General features: G+C 56.8%; 1 protein-coding gene across 9 annotated transcripts in view; it reads left to right on the top strand.

Moving 5' to 3' along the window:
- The window catches only part of TBC1D22A (TBC1 domain family member 22A), a 220,408-nt gene that overhangs the window by 121,905 nt on the left and 84,545 nt on the right, over window positions 1-13,958 (top strand). For 8 of the 9 annotated variants that reach the window (XM_025051054.1, XM_015594046.2, XM_025051056.1 and 5 more), the window contains one exon: window positions 7,442-7,551. The exons of the other annotated variant lie outside the window; for it this stretch is intronic. In XM_025051054.1, the coding sequence (XP_024906822.1) occupies window positions 7,442-7,551 (110 nt within the window). The remainder of the gene's footprint in view (window positions 1-7,441; window positions 7,552-13,958) is intronic. 9 annotated transcript variants of the gene reach the window in all.

Raw genomic sequence — 13,958 nt, 5'->3', positions numbered from 1 at the left:
CCAGCCCTGAATCCTTCACTGACCTTTTACCCCCAGGACTGCCGGGGGCGGCGAAGGAGGCGGCCAGCGTGTGTTCGTGTGGCATTGTGTTCTCTTGTGGATCTAAGTGTTGTTTCATCGTCACCAGTCGAAGCATTGATACATTGTTTCAAATTGAGCAGTAACTTTGGCGTCTCTTAACTGGAGAAGTCGGGATGAAAATCTTCCCATTCTTCCGAGAGCAGCGTGGCATGGTCCTCGCTGTGCTCCGGTTCTGATCGTTCACGTGGTTCGTCCTTCTCCTGGGCTGACCCTCTGCCGCCAGTCCGTCCATTCACTTGGCCTGTATTTATCGAGCACCTGCCATGTGCCAGGCACCCCGGAGTTGCTGGGGACGAGGACAGTAAGGAGGATACGTACGGTCCTGTTCTCGAGGGGCTCTTACTGCAGTGGGGAGACGGCAGCAAACACATAGGGAGCGACACATCTGGTGACACGTGTTGTGGGCGGAATCCAGCAGCGTGTGGGATGCTGGTGTGCCACTTGGTGTCCTCTGCAGCGAGGGGCCCGCTGCCTGGCGCATCGTGGTGCGGGATCCATCTGCTCTCCAGCAGTGTCTTCGCCGACTCGAGGGACATCAGTGCTGGTGCCCAGACCCTCCGTCTGTGCCTCGGTACACTTGGGGTTGGCAGGCTCCACTGAGGCCACTGCCAGCCGCCACGTCCTGGCCACAGGGCGGCCCCTGCATCAGGCGCAGATGCCAGCGTGATGTGCAGGTGTCCCCAAGGGCCCCCTCTGTCCTGCAGAGGGAACCCAGCTCGGGGGCCTGGTGCCCAGGGCTGGCGTGGCCCTCGCGCTCCCTTCTGCTCGGCTGTGCACACGCCGTCCCTCACGGCGCCTCCTTCCCGCTTCGTTGCCTGTGCTCGGTTCTGCCGTCTGCGAGGCTTGGTTTGAATGCCATGTCTCCCATGCTCACACCTGGCCGGGGGCCAGGGGCTCTGTGCCCTTCTGAACCTGCCTGGGCTGTCCCTTGTCACAGTGCTTGCTCTCCACTTGACTAGTTCTTTATTTAAAGAACGGGCATGTGAGTGGCAGCCCCCTGTAAATAAATCCGGTCGGCAAGCAGTATAAACAAGCAGGTCAGTAAGCGGCGGCTGGGTGAGTCAGGCCGCAGATGAATGAAGGTCCGGGGTGGGGACCGGGCTCTCTGTCTCGTCTTCACTTTGCTCGCAGCCTCATGTTTTTTGTCACATAAAAGTGCTCCGTACGTGTTAATAGAATCAGTCAGTATTTCAACAAATTGCATTTCTGTTAACAAAATCTCCTTCTCGCAGCATTGTTAAGGATTCAAAGGTCCAGCTGAGCCAAAAAAACGTTACGAGGTTAAGATGTTTTTTTGTTGTTTGTTTTTTTTGCTAAAACAGCATTAACAAGGATGGTTACAGAAATCTCCCTTCACGCTCTAGCTCAGCACCCACGCCATGGTTGTCATGCGCCTGTGTTGTCGAGAGAACTCTTCAACCGCCTGCGTCACCCAAATAGCACACTGTCCTGTCCCCGCGTGCTGTGCCTTCCGCTTGGGGCTGTCTTTCGTGAGGCCGGAGACCCTTGACTGTGCTGTGCTTGGCATGCCGGTGGGACGGGAGGCAGAGCCAGCTGTTTGGGAGAAGTGTGGCTCTTGTCATTTGGGGTCTCTCTTAGGCTCAGGAAGTCGACAGGTGGGGCGGCCAGATCATGCCAGCCCTCCTGGCCGGCAGAGAGTGCATAGTCCTGGTTTCGTCCTTGGTGGGTGACGTCCCATCCTCCGGTCGAAGGCCTGTGTCTGTGGGCTGCAGGCGTTCAACCATGTCACAGAACTGGGAACCGTGACGGTGGTGTAGTTTGTGACCTTGAGTTGGGTGTTGTTTGTATTAGAATTAAATGTTCCTAGGTAAGCCAATGTGATTACGACGTTAGCTGCTTTTGCTGAGCCAGAGTTTTATGAATTTATAGTCTTGGGTGGTGACGCCGCTGTCACCAAGGCAGCACTGGGTCCCAGATGTGTGTAATTAAGTGCTAAGGTCTCCTTCACCGAAGTATCGGGGTGTCATGTTTAACTGTCCCAAGTTGGGCATGCAGAGATTAGGCCACAGAAGGCCTCCAGCTTGCCTGCCAAGTGGAGACTGTCTTTGATGACCAGCCAAGCCCCTGATTACGGGAGAGGTTCGCTGCAGGGTTTGTGCAGTGGGCGACAAGCGTGGCCGTACCCGGTGGCCGCTCTGTCCCCTGGCTGTGCACCGGTGGGCATGGCTCTCCCACCCGCAGCGGGTGGGCGCTGGGCGGCGGGCGTGCGCAGCCACGTCGGGTGGCGGCCTGACGCCTTGGTGATGCCGACACCGCTACACTGGAGGTTTTACTGTCCCCGTCACCACGCTGCCCTGTCAGTTCCCCACGAGGAAAGGCCAGCTGTGCGCCAGAGCCCTGACCACTGCCAGGGCAACCCCAGCCTGAGCGGTTGAGGGCAGAGGAGCCTGTGAGAAGTGAGACCCCTCAGACCCGGAGCTCGGTTGCCGTGGTGACAGGCTGTTTCGCCACATGGCCACGTTTGGTGACTGAGGGATCGTTGTTTTACGTACGAAGCTCTGCACAGGTGGATTAGCGCGCATTCGTCGTCCCCCGTCCTTGCCGTCAGAGGCCTTGGTGCCCCACCTGTCTCTGGTGGCCCCGAAACCCATGTGAGAGCACAGACTGTGTGGAGAGCTGGCCCGGTTCGCAGCCTGGCTCTGCCACGTCCCGGCCCGGCGCCCGCTGTGGCCCGTCTGCTGGTGGGGTGTTTCCCCGGCGGGCTTCTCCGATGGAACGGGCCCCGCACAAGAGGCCGTGCTGGGGTTTCGGAGCGACGTAGACGGTGTCGGGTGTCGCTGCTGCTGCTGGTTAGCGCCCCTGGGTGCAGCCCTCGTCACCGCGGTGCTCTTGGGTTTGAGCCCGCCCACCTGTGGCTTTACCACTGGCTTCTGCATTCGGGAGATGGGAACGGGGCTGGCAAACGTATGCTGCCCGTTTACCTGAGACAGCTTTCCGGATATTTCCGAGGGGCAGGCACGTCCCCACATAGCTCTCTCCTCACCAGGCTGAATATCCCCCATTCTTCCATCAGTTCCCTGTGTCCACCCATGCACTCCCCTCCCACCCACCCACTCACCACCTACCTACCATCCAACCACCCACCCATCTGCCTATCTACCCACCTACCCATCCATCTATCCACCCATCCATCCACCTACCCACTCATCCACGTATCCACCCACCCACCACCTACCTACTCATCCAGCCATCTACCTACCTACCCATCCATTCATCCACACATTTGCTCACCTGTCTGCCCACCCATCCACCTGTCTACTCACCATCCACCTACCCATCCACCCACCCACTCACCTCCTACCTGCACATCCAACCACCTACCCATCCATCTATTCACCCATCCATCCACCCTCTCACCCATCCACGTATCCACCTACCTATGCACCCCCCACCCACCCACTCACCACCTACCTACTCATCCAACCACCCACTCATCCCTCTATCCACCCATCCATCCACCCTCTCACCCATCCACGTATCCACCTACCTATGCACCCCCCACCCACCCACTCACCACCTACCTACTCATCCAACCATCTTCCTGCCTATTCATCCATTCATCCACACATCTACCCACCTATCTACCTACCTACCTATCCACGCACCCACCCCCACCCCCCCAGTCTGGTGGAGTGGTCAGAACCCACACTGGACGTGCTGGCTGTATGTCTGCACAGACATGCAGTCGTGGGTTTTGGATGTGAATGGACTTGTTGATAAAGATGGGATTATTTTACATACTGTTTTTTCACAATACTATGATAGGACAGCATTTATTTAAATTATCCCCTAAACCTTTCCATGATCTAAGAAGCAGGTGAGATTATTGTAAATTAAATGTCTGTTTTTACATCTTGTGCCCTCATATTCCACTGTGGGCCACTTGGCTCTGCTCACCTGGGCCATGGCGGTGCCATTCCGCTTCCCCCGTGGGTCAGCCCGGGTGCCCGTCAGCCTCCCTGAGGCCTCTCTGGGTCAGAGCTCTTGCCTTTCTCAACCTGGTGTCCCCAAGGGACAGGGTCTGGCTCCTGAAAGAAGGCATGGTGACCAAGTTGGGTGAGGGTTACACCTGGCAACATGACCGTTTGTGACTGCTGGATGTCAGGCAGTCCAGTCAAATTCAGATGAAATGAGGTGGTTTAAATTCCATTATTTTCAGTGATATAGTTAGTCACAGTGTCACCTCAGAGAGCTCCTGGTAGCCCTCCCTGTGCTGGGTCCTGGGGCCCGGTCAGGTCCTGCCTGGCTCGGAGGAGGCTGGGTACCGGGGTACAGTCCAGGGGTGCCTGCATGGCATCCACTTCCTGTCGCAGCTGGCTGCCTGGAGGCGGTGTGTGGAGGGTCTTCCTGGCTTGGGTGAGACATAGCTAAGTCCAGGTCTCCGTGGTCCAGAGGGGCAGCACCTGAGAGCCCCTGCTCCAGGCCACGCCATTACAGCATTGACCTCGGGCCCCGCCCTCTGTTGATTGACAGTGAGGTCTGCCTGTTCTCTCCTTACCTGCGAATTTACCATTTTTCCCTCTGGACCAGGAGTTCCTGGAGTTCCTCACCTCTGTGGTTCCCTCTCACCTGTGACCCCAGCCAAGCTGTCTCTCTTCCCAGAGGATGGCAGCCCTGGCCTGTCCTCTGCCACTTGGCCTGTGCGTAGGGAGCTAAGTCCACGGCCGTTGACATCCAACACCAGGATTCTCAGGCCTGGTGCTTTCCCGGGTCCCCCCCGCCCCGCCCCCCCATGGCACGCAGGGGGCAGCTTGCCCTGGTGGGAAGTGTGTGCCTCGGGAGGCTCCTGGTCACTGGTTAAATTCAGTCACACTGTTGGCCGTGTTAGGGGCGACGCCGAGGACCCCTCCCCACCCCACAGCGTCGCGTCTCGGGGCTCGGTGGCAGATGGTTTAGCAGGTGAGCATGCAGCCGGGGGCGCCTGTGCTCAGCCTGCCGATTTTGCTCATTTCATCAGGCTGTGCCCCTGGGAACCGCCGGCGCCCCATCTCCTGTGACCACTCCCCCACCTTTGAGGGCCAGCCCCGCCCGCTGGGGTGTTTTCTGCTCCTGGGGCCTGTTTCCTTGGCTCTGGCTCTGTGAATTCCAGAGAGTTCCGTGCACTCTCTGCCTGCGCCCGTGTCGGTGGGCGCTTCCCCCGGCAGGCTGGGTCTTTTTCTCATTCTGACAGTCAGGGTCATTCTGCATCTCAGCTTTACCAAGACAAATGGGCATGGGGGGCCCTGAGTTAAATGCCATCACTTCTTAGCAGAGAAGAGTAACAAATGGCCTGTCGTGAGAAATGACACTTAGAATTGGCCGCCCACATTTCCTTGGATAAAATAATCAGCCAGCTACACAGATGAAGCGAAACCACCGAGAGGCTCCGGGCCGCCTCAGCTAGCAGCTCGCTTTCCGTGGGCCCGGCGGTGGCGGCCCAGCCGCTTCTGTCCACAAGGAGGGGCCTCGAGGCCGCGACGACTCTACTTCGCTGTTTACCTTTTATCATGGCTGAAGCGGTATCTCCGTGCTTTGAAGGCCCTTGAGGGAGAGGCTACGTGGATGGAGGGCGTCTCAGAAGGAGCCCTCCGTCACTGCCATCGGCTCAGCCCCTGGGCTGGAAAATAGAATCCGAGCTGTTTTCGGTTGCCGGGGTGTGGAGTCGATTCTGGAGACGCTGTTTTCCCAGCGAGGTGGACGCTGCTGTGAGGAGGCCAGTTATACTGTGTCTGCTCTTGATCTTGCAGCTGGAAAGGCATCATGGCGGGCAGACGGGGCCTGGTGCCGGGGCGGGCCTTGCAGCACGTGGTAGTGAGCTCTTGGGAGGCTTAGTGTCCATGTCCATGATCTGGCGGAGGCGACACCTGCCACCTGGCTCCGCGTCGGGCCTGCCCGGCAGGGTCCTGGCTGGTGAGCACACAGCCTGGGTCTGAGCAGCAGCCCCCACCCTGCTTCCCGCCGCCCCACCCCAACATCAGGTGACTCTGACACCTTAACGTTCATGCCTTCAAGAGTGCAGTTTATGGCCACATGCACACACAGGTGTGCTCCATGAGTCCCAGCAGAGGAACGAGGACGGGTGACTTCGTCAAATTGGTGGGAGTCTGTGGGAGGCTGTGCCCTGCACGGTGTGTCCAGGGCGGTGGCCTCGTTGCGAAGCCCACACACGAGCCTCCTTCCCCGTTCACCTCCCTGCTCTCTGCTGCGAACGAAGCCTTCGGGGAGCGTGATGGTGGCAGCTCCTCGGCCCCACCTCAGCGTGACGCAGGCGAGGAGTCAGCACCACCTAGGAAACGAAATGAGTGGGACGACCACTGTGAAGCGCGCACGAGTGTCACGTGTCACCTGTGCCTCCGACTGCCCGGGGCTGCGCTCTGTGGGGAGCAGCCAAGAACGTGGGCTCTGGGCCAGGTGGTGGGTCCACACCCTGACCCAGCGACCGCAGCTGGGCTGTCGCTGTTGTTTCTCGGCACCCCACTTTCCAGGGGGCACAGTGGTGGTGACAAAAGAGTTGTGCCAGCGGTTAAACGAGTTAATACATTAAAACATGCAGAAGAGCGCCTACCCCATAGTAACCGTTCAATAAACGTTAGCAATTATTGTAATTACTGTCATTTTTACCCACTTAAAACTCTCTAAATATATTCTGGGCCGAATGTTTCCTTTCTTAAAGAACATTTTCTTTGCAAAGATGCTATGCACATTTGCAAAATCAAACAAAAGTAAATAAAATAAAAAATAGGATACACAATTTTTTAAACACGAGTGTCTTGCTGGATGACAGCAGTTTTTGTAAGGATCTAAAATTAGTTCAGAAGTTTGATAAGCCATTTCGGTTAGGCATCTGCTTTGCATTCTAAAACTTTTAAGTTGTTTCCTCATTAGGTTTTTATACGTGGAGATTATGTGGGCCTGTAGCCTGTTCTCTCTCTGAGCACGGCTGTGTTTCTTGGGCCTTTGCTCAGAGCATTGGTTTTGGAGCCTCTGACCTTGGAAACTGGTTTTTAGAGGGAATTACTGCTAATGCATATGTAAATATCTTTGGAGTGGGATTTAAAAAAGGTTGAGAAAACTTTCAGATCTCTGTCAGGAATAAGTAATACATTTAGGTTCTCTCTTATTAGAATGTGAAATGCCCGACAAGCCATCATTTACAATATATTAATTATGTTAATTAATCGGAGAGCATTCAGACTATTAATTACCTGCAACTAATTAGGTGTTAAGATTGAGAATCATTAAGTGATGAGGTAGGAGACAATCGTCTGGTGGTGAGAACAGGAAATGGGAACATGTGTCTGTCCCTGGCCGTGGCGCGTGCCTGGCTGACCGCTCCCTGTGTCTCCCACGCCCCGTGCAGAGGAGGACGACGCGGACGCCGCCGACGTGTCCCGTGTGCCCGCAGACGCGCTGCGCAGCGTGGAGGCCGACACGTACTGGTGCGTGAGCAGGCTGCTGGACGGCATCCAGGTGAGTGCGCGTGGGGGTGGTGGGGGGGCGGGGCGGAGGGGCCTGACCCCTTGGCCTGCTGCTAGGACAGCCCACACCCCCAGGGTGCCCGGTGCAAGGAGTGTCGTGTGACTGGGGGGCGCGGTGCAGGGTGCCGGGTGCCAGGGGAGCGGGGCTAAGCCCACCAGGGTCTGGTGCCACCGGTTCCCACCTCCCAGCTCTGTCGCCTGCGACTCCGAGTGCTGCTGGCACCAAGTGTGTGCTGTCATCTCACCTGTGACCGGTAGGGCTGGGTGGCCAGGGATCTGAGCTTTCCATTAACCCCACTGTGCCTAGCCGCAGGGGGAGGCAGGACGGAGGGAGGCCGCTCTCTGTGGTTGGGGCTCTGCTGGCTTTCTGGTCATCTGGGGCTGATTGCTGGGATTGTCGCAGAAAAGTCACAGGTGTCCCAGTACCAGGGGTGATCTCGTGGAAACAGTGCGGGGGATGAATCCTCTGTGCCTGGGAAGGACGCTGTCGGCAGGTACAGAGCAGGAACGAGGACTGGAGCCTCTAGACGGCCCTCATGTGGACCACGGCTGCCCTGGGCTCCTTCATGCCTGCGTGCCTTTCCCAGATGTCCGCTGCACGCTGGGCCCCGCCCCTTGTTCGCTGGCCCCGCCCTGTTCACTGGGCCCCGCCCCCTGCACGGTGGGCTTCGCCTGCTGTGTGCTTGCTGGATGCCACCTGCTGTGTGCGGGGCACTGCCCTGTTGGTGCTGGGTTCCGCTCGCTTTGCTCTGGGTTCTGCCTTCTGCACGCTGGGCTCCGCCCCCTGTGCGCTGGGTGCTCCCTGCTTCATGCTGCCTTCCGCCCGCTGTGTGCTGGGCGCTGCGCTCTGCACCGGGGCAGGACAGGGAAGTAAGGGGGGAGGCCTCCCTGAGGAGCAAGCCTGGGATGGAGGGTAGACACGTAAGGGTGGCATTACAAGCCATGAGACATGTGCCCCAGGGACCCGTACATGGGATGAAGTGAGACTTGGAGGAGGGACGATCACCTTTGCTGACAGGCGGGAAAAGCCCGGAGCAGAGTTTTGGTCTGTGGAAGTTGCTGAGGGACCACATGTCCAGGCTTCATTCCGGTCACTCAGCTGAAGCAAGTCCTTTGCAGGGATGGCCACCACAGGGCAAGGTCCGTGTTCTACCGAGGTCCCTTTTGTCCCAGGTCAAAGAGGGGCCCTTCCACCTGAGAGGAGAGGAGCTGTGATGGGGTCGCTTGTCATCTGAGTTTCCCATGGGAGTCTGGCTTTTCCTGAGCCGTCGACATAGTGGCCTTTGCTGGTGCCTCTCCTCGGACAGGACTCAGCGAAGCTGTTAGATCTGAAATGGTCAGAGTAAGGTTTTTATAAGATATGGTCTCAAGATGTGAGGCCCTGCGGTTTAATCTGAGTAAATGAGCTAGCTGTCGAAAGAAGCCGTGTGAGTTCACGTTGCCCTAGATAATTTAGGATTTGACAGAGGAGGGAGGAGCCCTCCCCGTGGCCGGAGACCTGCAGCCCTGTGTCTGGAGGCTGGCTGCCGCCTCCCGGCTTTCTGTGCTTCGGAGGGAAGTGTGCCTGCCACAGATAGGTTTCCACCCACACGCCATTTATCATTTCCCTGCTTCGTAAATATTTCCATGTTTTCCAGTCTTTCTCCACAAACGCTAAGACTTTTTTCCCCCGAGAAAAGGAATTGAGCATTGTGAAACTTTATAAATTTCAAATGTCACTTCTCTGATCATGAGTGATGGAACTTCTGCCATTTAAATACAAGATTATCCGGCTTCTATTTGTAAACAGAATCAGCGGCACAATGAAATCGATGCTGGCTTTCCATTTTTCACCTGAGGTCTGTCGTCTGACGGAATGGTTTCTTGCCCAGGCTGACACATAAGGCACGATGCTTCTGCGGTACACGTGTTTGCAGCGCAGCAGGACAGGGCAGCCATCCGTCTTCCTCCTCCGTGGCTGTGATCGATCCCACCAGACCCTGACGTGAGCAGGCGTTGGGGGTTACCAGTTACCACGTCGGGGGAGCTGGGGAGACCTGCTGTCATTCTCGTAGGTCGGGCCATCCCAGTGAGCCCAGACGAACTCCTCTGGGGACATTTTAGCGTATGCAAGTACTACTGCCATTTTAAGTCGGATGATGTGAGGATAGGAACCGAGTGGAAGTCCAGAGGAAAAACAGACCAGGATGTCCACTTCTTTGGCACCTCGGTGCCTCCGCCCTGACTGTTGGCTGCCTGCGTCTCAGCTCGTTTCCTCGGCCCTGTCGCACCCCTGTCCCCCGTCTCTCAGGGCTGCTGGAACTGCCCTCCTCAGCGCCCTTTTCAGCACATCCCTGCCCTGCGAAGAAACTCGCGCTGGGTTTCGGTAAGTGCAGACCCTCAGCCTGGCCTTCGCCAGTTCTTCTCTGCTTTTTACGCAGTTCGGGTTTACTTGTCACGTTGAGCTAACAGCCCATGGCTTTGCGGAGAGGCTTCAGGAAGTCAGAGTCACTGGGCCGAGATGGTGACCTCACGAGGAACGGTGGGACTTCTCGTGACTGGTAGCGGGTCACAGCACTCAGCTTTCATTACCCGGTTTGCCCTTTAGTAATTCTCTCAAGTACAGATGAGGTTTCCTGAAAAATGGACCTAATTCAGCTCACAGCTCCAACAGTTGCACCAAGAGCTTTTCTCGAAGACATCTCCATTTCGGGGGACACATCTCATGTGTCCTTCCCATTTCGGCACACAGAACACTGGAAAGGCATTTACCCGAGCGTGAGGTTTGACATGATATTAATCATAATGTTAAGAGCTTGTCCTGCATCATCAAATATGTCCTTAAGTGAAATTGCCTTTATTTTTTTTTTAACCGTGTCTGGAATTAAGAAAATAGGTTGGTGGCACCGCCTTGACCCAGGCCAGCTCCAGGACTGTGACGCACCACCACTCGTATATGCCATCAGTGCAAATGCCAACACAGCGACAAAGGCGAACGACGTCTCGTCTTCGCATGAAAGCAGCTTTGCTCTCACATCGCTCGAAAGGGTCTCAGGGACCCAGCAGTGGGCTGGCCACCGTGGAGGGCCGCTGCCCAGGAGGGAAGCTGTCACAGCATGGCCCCCAAAGACGAGATCACAGCCACCGGACGGCAAAATGGAGACACGTGTGCCAGGGGTAAACAGCAGCTGGCACCCTGGCGGGGGGGCGGGGGTGGCTGCACCCCAGGGACCCGAGATCCCGGGACAGTGACATGAAAGGAACCCCAGACCGTTCGGATGCTTACGGATAAAGGAGAGTAAGTTGAAGACGAAGAACAAGACTCTGAAAAAAGAGCCTGCAGATTTTGAAAAGGAACCCACCAGGCCTGTAGCAACCACAATTACAGTTGCTGAAATTTAAAACTCATTAGACGCAGCAGAAGAGAGAATTAGTTCAAACAGAAGGAGAAAATTCCTGAGTAGGCAGCACAGAGAGAGAGAAAAACTAGGAAAGCGACGTTAGGATGTGAGAGAATTAAAAAATAGGTCCAGACAGCGAAGATGCGCTGGGGGAAGCGACACTTACAACAGTTGTGGCCAAGAACGTCACAGCACTTAGTGAACACGCTGTTACTTACGTTCAATAAACAAAATAAGTCTCGAACGAGGAATGAAGACATCACACAGAGAAGAGAAAATCTCGCAGGAAGGGCCAGCGACCTCCAACCAAAACACGTGGACAGTCAGATGGCAAACGCCCGCGACGCACAGAGGCCTGGGGAGAGCGGACAGGAGGTTTGGCGCTCTGAGGGAAAATCTCCGTCGAGCCAGAGTGGATTTTAAAACAACCCGCCCACTGCCGCTTCTCGGGCTCTCGCCTAAAACACGAGAGCGCAAAACGCCACGGAAGGAAGGGGCGGGACAAGCGCAGCAGGTAAACGCTGACCACAGTCACAGCCCCGTGGCCGTGCGGCTCCCGTGTCGCTCTAGACGCAGTAGGTCGCAAGGCAAAGAGCGTGATTTGGGACCGAGTGTCCCTGCCTAGTGATAAGTGGATGATTCATAACGGACGTGTGTGCACGCGGGGGCACTCGCGGGTGCAGGCGGCGTGGGGAGGAGAGCGAGGCTGATGTCCGGGGGGATCCCTCGCCGACGCTGGCCCTGCCAGACGCCGTTCAAGTTCGCTGAGCGCATCAGCTGGCGTTGCCTCGGTTCCCCCGCTGGCACGGCCGTAAGCTTCCCGGGACGGGATGGGACGGGGAGATTGCTGAGCTGGGGTTCAGACCCGCGCAGTCTGGCTGCGGCGTTCCTGCCTCTGGGCCACCAGTAGGTCACGCCGACGATAATCGGTGATGTGACGAGATCTCTGTGCCATCGAGTTAGTGCGTTCGGGCCACTGGCCCCCTCCAGACCCCATCTCCAGCACCTAAAGAGGATTGTTTTCCGGCGTGCGGGGGACAGTTACAGAAACGACCACACCAGCAGTGCACCCAGGAGCCACTCCCTTTTGGGGGTGATTGCGGTGTGGTCTCGGACTCCATCTGAGCCACTTCTGGCCTGGGGACTGTCTCTTTACAAAAGACCACATTATAGCGGGGCATGGGCGTCGGGGCCTTGGGAGGACAGGTTTCAGACGTGGCTTTCTGCCCTGGAGCCCTCGCCCCTCCCTCCCCTGGGGGGAAAGCCAGAGTCCAGTCCCAGTCCCAGGCCAGGGGAGGCCTCCCGAGCCTTTAGGGGATTGCGCCCGGCTTTGGCTAGTCTTCCCTCTCACTAAGAGCACTCCTGCCAGGGCTGCCAGTGAGCTGTTGCTTCGTGAATTACGGCTGCCATGTTTGCCTGCCCTGAAGTCACGCTACCGCGCTCTTAGATTCATTACTTAACAGGACAGCGTCTGAGTGGGAAAGAACCGTTGCCTTTTATAATTAGTCATTTACATTTCCTCTCCCTGGGGGAGAATTACTCAAGTCTCAGAACTGGCTGGTGGCACGGAGGTGACGGGAATATTGGGGAAAGTGACTACATTATCTTGGAAGCTGTCAGAGAAGAGGCCGGAAGCGTGGGGCTGCAGTGGCTCAGTTGGAGATGGCGGGGATGGCCAGGCCCGTGACCGGGGACCGGAGCGGACGCTGTCCTGGGGGCGGGGCATCCCTCAAATACAGTGAGTTAGCTATCGAAGATACTGCCCCCAGGGAAAAGGGACCAGAGTCTGCCCGGGGAGAAGCGCATGCTCCCGAAAGGAGGAGGGCCCCGGGCTCAGAAGGCAGCCGGGACCCTCAGCAACGAGCCCAGCTGGAACCTGGAGGTGGCCTGGGGCCCTGGTCACCGCCGTGTGAGTTTGCAGGAGAGGGAACCGCACAGGGACGGGTCTGGTGCTTGGGGAGGTGGCAGAGAGACCGTTCGTCTGGCCCCGAGGTGGCTCTTGTTGCATCGTCGAGAGAAGGTCAGTGTGGCTGTCCTCTGGCCCCAGCGTGGGTGGGGAGTGGACGCGTGCCGCGCCTGGGCCATGCGGATGCCTTCCCGCCTCGAATCCGCCAGCTCGTGCTCTCGGGGCAGGCTCGGTGACGGGGACGCGGAGCCCCGTTGGTAAAACCGAGCCCTCTCGGGAGCACGGTCCGAAGGCTATCAAACAGACAAGAATGTGTCGGGCTGCAGCCGAAGATCCGTTAAGGACGAGTCATAGAGCAGAGGCGAAAAAGGAAAATTGAAAAAAATTCAGTTGACAGTAGCGGTGAAAACCGTGAAACCCATGTTGTTGCCTGAATGAAGAGTCTGTCCCTTTCACTACCAGGGCGTACCCCGCTGTGACCGCGTCCCCGTTGGTTTCTCTGGCCTCCAGCTGGGGGGAGCCCTGGCTATTTCCAGCCTTCGACTGATAGGTATGGGGTTTCCGAGGATGTTCACGTGCCCGTCTTATACTGAAGAGGAATTTTTATTCAAAAGGCTAATCAGCTCTCTGTTCTGCTTCTGTAAATCTGTTTGCTGCATGCGCTGTCCTCGAAATTGACTAAAGATTCACCTTCCCTTTGGTTTGATCTGTCTAAGCAACAAATGTAACTGTACCCCCCCCCAGCAACTCTAGCGCTTTGTAGCACTTTGTAACACTTTGTAACTGCTGGTAACCCATAGCAACTCCCACCCTTTGTAAAGCAATGTTACTACCTGCAACCATAGCAACTCCCACCGCTTTGTAACAGACTGAGGACCTATCAGCCGTTCCAGATAAGTTCTGTATAAGGAATGTTGCAACTGAGCTCCGGGCCCAGATTTTCAGAGCGCTAGCTCCTCTGGGACCGCTGGCGTAATAAACCTGACTTTTCCAACTTTCCGGGTGCTGCTTGGTTTCTCGCCCGTCTGATTTTGGATCTTTTCTGCAACAGTGTGTTTAGTTTTTCTTGGGCCACATCTGCAGGTGGACTCGCTGGGTCATGGTGGGAATGTA

This window comes from Pteropus alecto, unplaced genomic scaffold (assembly GCF_000325575.1).
Source record: "Pteropus alecto unplaced genomic scaffold, ASM32557v1 scaffold118, whole genome shotgun sequence".
Taxonomy (NCBI): Eukaryota; Metazoa; Chordata; class Mammalia; order Chiroptera; family Pteropodidae; genus Pteropus; species Pteropus alecto.
The sequence above is the reverse complement of the archived record's forward strand: the minus strand, read 5'-3'. Positions and strand labels throughout refer to the sequence as shown.